The sequence below is a fragment of the Cherax quadricarinatus genome, chromosome 72 (genome assembly GCF_038502225.1).
Source record: "Cherax quadricarinatus isolate ZL_2023a chromosome 72, ASM3850222v1, whole genome shotgun sequence".
In the NCBI taxonomy this organism is placed as follows: Eukaryota; Metazoa; Arthropoda; class Malacostraca; order Decapoda; family Parastacidae; genus Cherax; species Cherax quadricarinatus.
Window position 1 is genome coordinate 18,264,082 of NC_091363.1, and position 12,370 is coordinate 18,276,451.

Below are 12,370 nucleotides of genomic sequence, written 5' to 3' on the forward strand. Positions count from 1 at the left end.
TGGAGCCTGTGACAGGATATATGTTGGTGAAACAGCTAGGAATCTCGAAACACGCCGCAATGGACATATTAACGCATGTAGGAATGATAACTTGAACAACGCCTGCGTACACCGGAATTTCATCAATCACCTCATGAAACTCAACGACTCCCGACTAGTGATCAGAGAGCCTAATTTCCGAAGACGTAAATGCCTTGAAACATCATTAATCGCTGTTTCTAACACAATGAAATAAAATAAAAGCAGCTTCAATATCTCTGAAGTACTAGCAAAAATCCTCCTCAAAACAGTAAATCCTGCCGTCATTCAGTCTCTGCTACAAAAATATAACAGAGGATGAACTCTGAAACAGACTTTCCCAAATCCAACCACCAACAGAAATGTTTGTTTAACTTATTTTTATGCTGCACAAGTAATACCTTTCATAAAATTTTACTCATGTGCAAGTTGATTGTTCTATCATATTGTATTACTACTACCTCTACAACTTATATTGCTACTACTACTACCACTAGTATTACACCTCACTCTAGGCCTATATATACTCTGTGTCTATTTATTGTTTGTAAAGGCTTGATAAAGCTCCTGGAGAGCGAAACGTTGCACGTGTCCTTTACTAAACAAAACGAAGACAAACTGACAACACGATGTGAGTATGGTAAGTATGATCGTCGTCATTATAAGACAATTTCCAGCAACACTGTCCTGGTTGTCGTACTGTGAGGGATGTTGTCTTCACTGTAATTTATCTACTCCTTTCAAATACTCGGACCTCAAAATTAATCACTAAACTAAAACTATTACCTATTATTCCACCTATTCCTCGAAGTGTGTGATTTCTCTCTCGACCAATTAAACAACTTGTCTTATTATCCGCTTCTGGCAACACTCATATCCCATGGTACTGACACCTCAACCTAACCCCCACCAGCCACGTTCAATAAGTGCTCACTTTCACCTCAGTTCACTGACACTGGTCACCTTGTCTTATTAAGGTGACCAGTTCACACACAGTATCCTGAAGTATAACCACTGAGACCCCGAAGTGCCGCCCAGATGACACGAAATACCCCGAGGTTGCTTTAGGCTGTGTGTGTGTGTGTGTGTGTGTGTGTGTGTGTGTGTGTGTGTGTGTTAGTTACCATTTTGTCCTAGGCACATGTCGATTAGACACTAGGCCTGTTTGTGTGTGTGTGTGTGTGTGTGTGTGTGTGTGTGTGTGTGTGTGTGTGCGTGTGTGTGTGTGTGTGTGTGTGTGTGTGTTTGTGTAGTGTGTGTAGTGTGTGTTTGTGTGTGTGTGTGTGTGTGTGTGTGTGTGTGTGTAGTTTGTGTGTAGTGTGTGTGCGTGTAGTGTGTGTGTGAAGTGTGTGTAGTGTGTGTGTGTGTGTGTGTGTGTGTGTGTGTGTGTGTGTGTGTGTGTGTGTGTGTACTCACCTATTTGTACTCACCTATTTGTGGTTGCAGGGGTCGAGTCCTAGCTCCTGGCCCCGCCTCTTCACCGGTTGCTACTAGGCCCTCTCTCTCCCCGCTCCATGAGCTTTATCAAACCTCGTCTTAAAACTGTGTATGGTTCCTGCCTCCACTACGTCATTTTCTAGGCTATTCCACTGCCTTACAACTCTATGACTGAAGAAATACTTCCTACTATCTCTCTGACTCATTTGTGTCTTCAACTTCCAATTGTGGCCTCTTGTTTCTGTGTCCCCTCCCTGGAACATCCTGTCTTTGTCCACCTTGTCTATTCCACGCAGTATTTTATATGTCGTTATCATGTCTCCGCTGACCCTCCTGTCCTCCAGTGTCGTCAGGCCGATTTCCCTTAATCTTTCTTCATAGGACATTCCCCTTAGCTCTGGAACTAACCTTGTCGCAAACCTTTGTACTTTCTCTAGTTTCTTGACGTGCTTTATCAAGTGCGGGTTCCAAACAGGTGCTGCATACTCCAGTATGGGCCTGACATACACGGTGTACAGTGTCTTGAATGATTCCTTACTAAGGTATCGGAATGCTGTTCTCAGGTTTGCCAGGCGCCCATATGCTGCAGCAGTTATCTGATTGATGTGTGCTTCCGGAGACATGCTCGGTGTTATACTCACCCCAAGATCTTTCTCCTTGAGTGAGGTTTGCAGTCTTTGGCCACCTAGCCTATACTCTGTCTGTGGTCTTCTGTGCCCTTCCCCTATCTTCATGACTTTGCATTTGGCAGGATTAAATTCGAGAAGCCATTTGCTGGACCAGGTGTCCAGTCTGTCCAGGTCTCTTTGAAGTCCTGCCTGGTCCTCATCAGATTTAATTCTCCTCATTAACTTCACATCATCTGCAAACAGGGACACTTCTGAGTCTAACCCTTCCGTCATGTCGTTCAAATATACCAAAAATAGCACTGGTCCTAGGACCGACCCCTGTGGGACCCCGCTCGTCACAGGTGCCCACTGTGATACATCATTACGTACCATGACTCGTTGTTGCCTCCCTGTCAGGTATTCTCTGATCCATTGCAGTGCCCTTCCTGTTATATGCGCCTGATGCTCTAGCTTCTGCACTAATCTTTTGTGAGGAACTGTGTCAAAGGCCTTCTTGCAGTCCAAGAAGATGCAATCAACCCACCCCTCTCTCTCGTGTCTTACTTCTGTTATTTTATCATAAAACTCCAGAAGGTTTGTGACACAGGATTTGCCTTCCGTGAATCCGTGCTGGTTGGCATTTATACTCCTGTTCCGTTCCAGGTGCTCCACCACTCTCCTCCTGATAATCTTCTCCATAATTTTGCATACTATACACGTCAATGACACAGGTCTATAGTTTAGTGCCTCTTTTCTGTCTCCGTTTTTTAAAAATGGGAACTACATTTGCCGTCTTCCATACCTCAGGTAGTTGCCCAGTTTCCAGGGATGTGTTGAAGATTGTGGTAAGTGGCATGCACAACATATCTGCTCCCTCTCTAAGGACCCACGGGGAAATGTTGTCCGGATGTTGTGTGTGTGTGTGTGTGTGTGTGTGTGTGTGTGTGTGTGTGTGAGGGAAAAGTTCAGTAGATAGGAGTAGCGAGGGAGTATATAGTAACAATTGTTTCATTGCTGGCTACTTGTTAAGGTAGGGTAAGTCCAGCTCCTGCTATTCCCGCCATTTCTCCCCCACCCCTAAAGTGATAGTTTGATTGCCGGCTGCTTGTCAACGTAGGGTCAGTCTAGCTCCCACTATCCCTTCCCCTCCCTCTTCCCCCCCCCCGAAAGGTGACGTGTGGGGCTCTGGTCAAACAGTAAATCACTCGACTCACAGCTCCCAACACTACTGTAAGTACATGCCTGCCTTGTATTCTAGTGGATTTATTGGTTGAAAGCTTCACTTTTGACCAATAATAAACTTAGTCTTCTCAGCCTTTCTCTAAGTTGACTGTTGTAATAATAGTCTTTTAGGTATTGTACTTATCATGGAGAGTGATTATTTAAGCAGTGGGTAACCTGTCTATCTTTTCAGCTTGGATGACAGAGAGGGTCACCTGTCAATCAACGAGAAGAACTGATGGAGACGGACTAACGTCCTGGAGACGTCCCCATTTTGGATTTAATTACCTGTGCACCTGTATGAAATTGCAGGACGTAACCCCACATCATTGCAGCGGTAAAGAACCTGCTTTCCTGTCATCGGGATAGAATACTCACGGCGATACCCCGTGAAGAACTAGCCGGTGGTGGTCACCAACACCTGCGACCTCTCCCCCCCCCCCCCCACATCAGCAACGGCTAAGATTTCAACAACACGAAGTGTCACCAACACCAGACACCCCAATATATATATTAGCGTTGAGTTCAAATGTTATTTTATTCATTTCATTTTTCATTTTTCTTTCAAATAGGATATACCTGTCATGTTTTATTGTTTTATGTTTGCTTTAATAAATAATAGTGTTTATTTTTGTGAATTATTATTTCGTTTTCTATTCATTAATTTTCCTGAGGAGGAGCCAGCTTTGGTAATACTGTCTGAAGTTGTTTCAGAGCTGAGTAAGCCTTCACAGTGTGTGTGTGTGTGTGTGTGTGTGTTAGAGTGTGTGTGTTCGTGAATATGAGTTGTTACTGTGTTCGTGTATGGCTTTCCTGTTCCGTCCCTCGTAAATTCCCCACTGCTGCTGTAGTACCTTAATGAGAACAATATGAAGTCACAACACGGTGGCTGGAACAATACACAAATAACTCGCAATGATGAGACTGAAACTTATGACGACGTTTCGGTCCGATTTGGCCCATTAACTAGTTACAGCCTAACTTGTTAATATTCAACGTTTGGCCTAAATATCAGCATAAGTTTCACTCTTCTAAGAGAGTTATTAATGTATAGTGTCTTAATGAATTTACGTCTCTCCTGTTTCTAACCTGTAACTATTCTAATTACTATATTATAACCTGGTGAACGAAGAGATAGTTTCCTACTCTTGTACATAGACGCACCAGTTGCCATTATAGTTAAAATCTCCACTAATCAGGGAGTAATTAATGTTAGTTCAGCCACTAACTGTTTCCTATTTCTGAAAGGCTAATTTCAACAAACTAAAAGCTAACCAGAGATGACCACAATGTGATCATTTGACTTTAGTTGTTAACTGTCTTGGTTTTAGTTGTTAACTGTGATTATCACGACTCACCTTGGTTTTAGACAACTGTGATGCTAATAATTCACTGCAGTTAAGTGAGATTCTTGTGCAGTAATCTTTTGTCGTGTATCTTTTTAATATATTTCTGCTATTTGTATCGCACTGTTTTAAATAAAATATATATAAAAAAAAAATCACTGCAGTACTCCTAGTTCCCTTCCTTACATTTTTTCACTGTTGCACTCGTGATCCACTGTCCACTGTGGTCCCTCAAGGAAGGTTCCTTGATGTTGGTGAGGGGCTCTTGATTTAGGGAATTGGATCTGTGCTCCAGTTCCCCGAATTAAGCCTGAATGTCTTCCACATCCCTCCCCCCAGGCGCTGTATAATCCTCCGGGTTTAGCGCTTCCCCCTTGATTATAATAATAATAATGTCCACTGTGGCACCCATTATTCATCAAAATACTCATGATTTTCTATGAAACTCACGATTACTGCTTAATCACATTGATCTCTGTGGTACTTATAGTTCACTCTGAGAGTGTTCATCTGCTGTAATACTCATGGTTCTCTGAGTGTAACTCATGGTATAACTTCATTTTTTGTTATATTTATTTTCTCTTCTGATGCACTGGTTTATTGTGATGCTCATGGTTCACAGTGATGCTCGTGGTTCACAGTGATGCTCGTGGTTCACAGTGATGCTCATGGTTCACAGTGATGCTCGTGGTTCACAGTGATGCTCATGGTTCACAGTGATGCTCGTGGTTCACAGTGATGCTCGTGGTTCACAGTGATGCTCGTGGTTCACAGTGATGCTCGTGGTTCACAGTGATGCTCGTGGTTCACAGTGATGCTCGTGGTTCACAGTGATGCTCGTGGTTCACAGTGATACTCGTGGTTCACAGTGATACTCATGGTTCACAATGATACTCATGGTTCACAATGATATGCTTGGTTCACTCTCATACTCATGGTTCACAGTGATATGCTTGGTTCACTCTCATACTCACGGTTCACAGTGATATGCTTGGTTCACTCTCATACTCATGGTCCAATGTAATACTCATAGTTAAATTTGATTTTCATGGTTCGCTGTGATTATAACGGTTCACTGTTATTATGGTTCACTGTTATTATTATGGTTTACTGCTATTATTATGGTTCACTGTTATTTTTATGGTTCACTGTTATTTTTACTAAGAGTCACTGTTATTATTATGATTCGCTGTTATTATGATTCACTGTTATTATTAAGAGTCACTGTTATTATTATGATTCACTGTTATTATTATGATTCACTGTTATTATTATGATTCACTGTTATTATGATTCACTGTTATTATTATGATTCACTGTTATTATTATGATTCACTGTTATTATTATGATTCACTGTTATTATTATGATTTACTGTTATTATTATGATTCACTGTTATTATTTTGTTTTACTGTTATTATTATGGTTTACTCTTACCGTTCTGATTCATTGTGATATTAATGATTCACTGTTATTCTAATGTTCCACTGTTATACTTTCGAGTCACTGTTATTCTCATGGTTGAGTCTGATATTCATGGTTCACTGTGATATTTGTAGTTGTCTGTAATATTCATGGTTCACTGTGATATTTGTAGTTGTCTGTAATATTCATGGTTCACTGTGATATTTGTAGTTCTCTGTAATATTCATGGTTCACTGTGATATTTGTAGTTCTCTGTAATATTCATGGTTCACTGTGATACTCATGGTACACTCATGGTATGGTGTAATACTCTTAATCCACTTTCATATTCATAGATCCTTGTGATATTCATGGTTTAAAGTGATACAGACTTTACTGTTTTTTTTTTGGGGGTTTTGTTTGCTACTTATTCTCACTGTCAAACTCGTAACTCACTTCATGCTCACGGTTTACTGTGATTTTCATGACTTGCTGTGTTACTCATGGTTTACTCTGATATTGCTCTCTGTCATACACACTGTTCACTGTGATACTCATTTTAACTGAGAGACTAATGGTTCACTATTGTATTTGTACTACACTGGAATAAACCATACCACGGGCGGGGATAGAACCCGCGATCAGAGAGTCTCAAAACTCCAGACCGTCGCGTTAGCCACTGGACCAGCTAGCCACAATAAGATTCGTCCAACTAGGTATATTTCTACACCATAGGAAGGTTAGCATAGGCACCACTGTGGTTTGTTTGCAATCGTGTCATTACGATTTCGTGAGTCAAGTTACACTGGAATGTTATGTAGTTGACCAATGTTAGAATCTTTTAATTTCACTTAAAACTTCTCATTTGTCTAAAGGGTATTCATTTTCTTTAGAGATTCAGGTGAAAATAAATGGTATAAAATACCGACACAATGGAAACATAAACACATATGCAGTTTAATGTGATCCTTTATTGACAACGTTTCGCCCACACAGTGAGCTTTTTTCAAGTCACAAACAGATCTGTTTGTGACTTGAAAAAGCCCACTGTGTGGGCGAAACGTTGTCAATAAAGAATCACATTAAACTGCATATGTGTTTATGTTTCCAGAGATTCAGGTCTTGGGTAGAACCTTCCAAATTGAACATACATGTAATTCAGTAAGTTATTTCTATTGTCATTAGTTAACAAACTTTCTGATTCTTTTTTGCAATTCTTTAACTAAAAAAATGCATTTATATTGTGATTGCTGATAAATACAAATATTTCTTTCATTCTTGCAGGGACTGGGATCAAAAGCAACTACAATTCCAGAAGTTCATAAAGTTTATTATACTCTGAAAATTTAGCAGCGACTTTCCTGAAGAAGCGGAGGCAATCTGGAAATTCTGTATTTAGCTACATGAAGTCTTGGGATCAGACTTTCCAGCGAGTTCAGCCTCATTCACTTATGGTGATGCTAACAAACTTTTCTGGTAACCATGAGGATGGAGAAACTGACGACTGGCAGGATACAACTTCCGTCCTCTTTTGCGGTTTTGCTGCTGCGGGCTTTGATGCTGTGGAGGACGGTGGAGCTTGGCAGAGCTGTAGGAGACATCCCGACTGACTCTTACAGCTCTTGCTTAGATGGATGCTCCTGCGGTATATTACTCTCCAAACATCTTCATGAGGAGCTGAAGACTTTTGATTGTTCATTTACCAACATGAAAACGTTTCCTGAGAAGTTGCCAAATGATCTGCAGGTACTAACTGTCAGAGGAAATTCCATTTACCATGTTTTGGACAATTTATCACAACTCACTGGCCTGCGAGAACTAGATTTGTCTAGCAATCGAATAAAATCCATTGGGAGAGGAGGAATGTTTCAGAACATGTCACGACTGTCGTACTTGAATGTCGGCAAGAACACTATATCCACTATTTTCCATGATAATCTTGTTGGTCCCAAAGCACTCGAACACCTAGTTCTCTCAAATAACAAAATAAACTATATCGAAGATGAGGCTTTGGTGGATCTTAAAAACCTACAGACTCTGGACCTGGAACAAAATTTTTTGGGCTCATTATATGAGGAATGGTTTCATGGTCTAAAACAATTGGTGGTTCTTAACCTAGCGCATAACAGGATTCACAACATCCCAGCATCGGTGTTTCGAGCTCTGGGGGCATTAGAACGTCTATACTTGGCTGGTAATCGAATTTCAACTGTAGACCCCCGCGCTTTCTCAGGCTTGATCAGTCTTCAGGTTTTGACACTCGAAGACAATCTTCTAGAAAGAATACCAACAGCAGCCTTTCAGAGTTTACCAATGTTAGAGAGGCTTTCTCTTGACCAAAATCCACTTACGAAGATTAAACCACTGGACTTTTCCCACCTCAGTGTAACAAAGATAAGTTTATGTCACATGCCAGAACTTAATATAATTGATTCTAAAGCCTTTTACAATCTGGTCAACATTTCAACTATAGAAATAACTAACAATGAGAAGCTAGCATATATTGACCCACTCGCCTTTATGAACGTAGACGCATTGAAGGAACTACAACTTCATAATAATAAACTTGAAGGTATACAGAAAGAAATGGCTCGATATATGCCCGAAGGTGTAGAGATTTCATTACATGAGAACCCCCTAAAGTGTGATTGTAATGTGCGCTGGCTACGTCAGTTGATAGATCTTGGTGTCAGTGCAAACATATCCCTTCTTGAACCCGACCACTTAGTGTGCTACAGCCCGCCCACTTTAGCACACAAGCTCCTGAAAGACGTTGTCGTCTCCAAACTTCCCAAAATTTGTGCTCCTACAGTGCTAAATTTAACCCAGTCTCAAAACGTTGTGGGCAAAGTTGGTGAACGTCAGGTGCTAGAATGTCGCGCCTTGGGTTCACCCCGGCCGAGGTTACACTGGATCCTGCCAGATAATTCATTGGTTAACTCGACTCTGAATGAGGTCAGACGAAGATTTTTTCCTCCTGGGACACTAGTCTACTATCATCTGAAGCCCACAGATCGAGGTGTATACACTTGTGTGGCCGAAAATACTGTAAATAGAACTTACAGCTCCATAACCCTGAATGTTACTGGTATTGACATGCACCTTTTTCCAGTTCGTGTCTCGTCAACCTTTGTAACTCTTGTCTGGAATGGCACAGAACGTCGAGCCTTTCCCTCTTACAAGATTGTTTACTCCGAAGTTGACGCCAATGGCACTGAAGTGGGAGAAAAACGTTCAAGCATGACAAGTCCATCACGAAAGACTTTTACCATTAGTCGACTTAAACCTGAATCTCATTACTACTTCTGCATTGGTAATGAAGACAGCACTGGTTACTGGCTTCAGATCTCTTGCTGCCACGCTACTACCCAGGATGTGGAGTTCATGATGCAAGGGATATCCAGAACCTCAAATGTAGCAGTAGCAGCCGTTATGGGTATTATATTGGTAATGACAGTCGTAGTGTGCCTCATGTCCGTTCTCTCCAGGAAGTACCGCCAGAGAATGTACGAGACTCCGGACAAAGGCAGTGAAGGTTCTATCATTCCACTGGACAACCTGTACCGGCCTCTGTTGACGGGATCCTGACGGTTAAAAGGAGGCGAGGGCTTCCATCCTATATTGCTTCGTCGTCCTCCCTGCTGTGCCCCTGATCCTGCCTCCCCAGGGCCTAACACCCCCCCACCCAGGGCACGCAATAACCTCTCTACCAAGAATAGTCCCACACAAACACCAACGCCTCCAGCTAGACCCAACATAGTGGAGGACTGTTCCTGTGCACCTCAAAGGTGAGTATATTGTATTTATATTAATTGAATTCTAAAGTTTACAGATAATTATGTAATATTCTATCAAGCTCAAAAAAATGAATCTTTCCTTTAGCCCAGGAGCTTTATCAGGAAATCTATTCTTACCTCCGTCAATGCTATATATTCTATGAACTCAGATTAATTCGTAATAAATGTGTGTAAAAGAATAAACGATAGACGGGAGGCCTTAACCGCAGTATGTTGGAGTTAATGGCAGCATATCAAAAAATATATAATTGTTTATAAGTAATGTGCAAACATGGCAGAATTCAGCTAAAAATATTTCCTTAGTTTAAGTGAAGTTAAGTGAGGTTTATCAGGTAGGTTTTATTATTATTATTAACACATCGGCCGTTTCCCACCAAGGCAGGGTGGCCCGAAAAAGAAAACCTTTCATCATCATTCACTCCATCCCTGTCTTGCCAGAGGCAACATTAACACCCATCCTTCAGAGTGCAGACACTGTCTTAAAATAAAAATAAATACATCATTGTCAATGAACAAATTAATTTGAAGACCAGAGCTGGAAAACCGGAATATTTCCGGTTGTGATCCCAGGCTAGTCTCAGTATTGTTATTTGCTTAAAACCACTTCGTTCTCTGGATGCATTAATAAATGTAAATGATCACACACACATATATATATATATATATATATATATATATATATATATATATATATATATATATATATATATATATATATTTATATCATTGACAACATTCTAGTCCCTGTTTGGTGTACTAGTTCAACAGCAGTATTTTATATTATTGTGACCACGAACGATTGGTATTGACCAATAACAACACTGCACTAGCCAAGGACTCGAACCCATGGTACTTTGGCCTGCCTCATGGTGGGCGAAAACACATGACGCCCTAATCCACTGGACCATACGATCCTTAAGAGCAGCGCATCCAGCGGCACTGAATATTGAACTCGCTGCCCAAGGACACACGATGGTGTGGATGACTCTAGACTAATTTCATTCTAGTCCCTGTTTGGTGTACTAGTTCATCGAGCAGTACTTTATGTTATTATGACCACGAGCGAGTGGTATTGATCAATAACAACACTGCACTAGCCAAAGACTCGAACCCATGCTCCTTGGGTAGCGAGTACAACATTTAATGCCGCTGGATACGCTACTATTAAGGATCGTATGGTCCAGTGGATTAGGGCGTCATGTGTTTTCGCCCACCATGAGGCAGGCCAAAGCACCATGGGTTCGAGTCCTTGGCTAGTGCAGTGTTGTTATTGGTCAATACCAATCGTTCGTGGTCACAATAATATATATATATATATATATATATATATATATATATATATATATATATATATATATATATATATATATATATATATATATATATATATATATATGTATGCAATGAATTCACAGTAAAAGGGTGATATCAAAATATGCAGAACAACCACTGAAAAAAATACAGCAAATTCCCGGTGCGTTCGTGACTTCTCACATTATCAAGGAACTATAAAAAAATACTTCAACTTGTTAAGAGAAATCAACATATTCTTGGTTGAATGTGAATGTTTGTCCATTTTTAATTGTAAAATGTATTTCTAGCAATTTTAAAGGATTTATCAATTACGTATTTTGGGTATTTTAGATCATTAGCTACTTCATAAATCTTCAAGAATTCTTCATCAATAAACTTTGGGCGGCAAATATGCAAACTCTCATAAACATGGGTAAGAATACATAAAGTTTAACTCAATTTACGAACTGCATTTCGAGCCCTTCGACAGTTGTTTATTACGACTTATGTTGAGTTTATCGGCGATGTGACCTTGAGGGGGAGGGGGGTAAGAATAGATCTACTTTTCAAGGTTATGGGCTGAGGGAAGACCTTCAGTTGGGTTACAGCTGGTGCTCCTGACAATGTAATACGGTACAAATTAAGTCCAAATCCTTCCTAGGTCTACCCTTCTGTATATATATATGTATATATACAAGAGTATAATTTCAAGCTAATTCATTATCTTCCTGTATGATATAAGAAGTGGCGATATAAAGAAAGACCTAAATCAGTAGGATCCAAAACCACGTCAGGGAAGTCTGGCGAGGTTCCGCAAGTGACGCTCAAGATCACTCGGCCACACGTGGTTTACAAGCCATGTTTCTTCCGAGCTCGAGCACACTAGTGGGACTCAAGCAAGATTTGAAGCTATTTCACTTTCGTGTATGTTCTGGCCTCACAAGCGATTATTATATTATTGTACCACGCATAAACAAACGAGGGTATGTACAGAGAAAGATCGAAGTCTGCAGGATTCGGAGAGTAAGGTAAGCCTCCCGAGAAACCCACCAAAATTTCTAGATACCTTAGTCCACTAGGCCGTCAATGTTTCAACATCAGTACCACTGGAAATGGAAATAAATGGTATCAAATACCGACACAGTGGAAATATAAACACATCTGCAGTATAATGTGATCCTTTATTGACAACGTTTCACCCACACAGTGGGTTTTTTCAAGTCACACACAGATCTGTGTGTGACTT

At 40.6% G+C, this 12,370-nt stretch overlaps 1 protein-coding gene across 2 annotated transcripts in view; it reads left to right on the plus strand.

The window, feature by feature from the left end:
• Positions 1–12,370, plus strand: part of LOC128706004 (leucine-rich repeat neuronal protein 1-like) — a 168,583-nt gene that overhangs the window by 65,642 nt on the left and 90,571 nt on the right. For both annotated transcript variants that reach the window (XM_070100465.1, XM_070100466.1), the window contains exon 2: positions 7,319–9,822. In XM_070100465.1, the coding sequence (XP_069956566.1) occupies positions 7,517–9,622 (2,106 nt within the window). In that variant the 5' untranslated portion in view covers positions 7,319–7,516 and the 3' untranslated portion in view covers positions 9,623–9,822. The remainder of the gene's footprint in view (positions 1–7,318; positions 9,823–12,370) is intronic.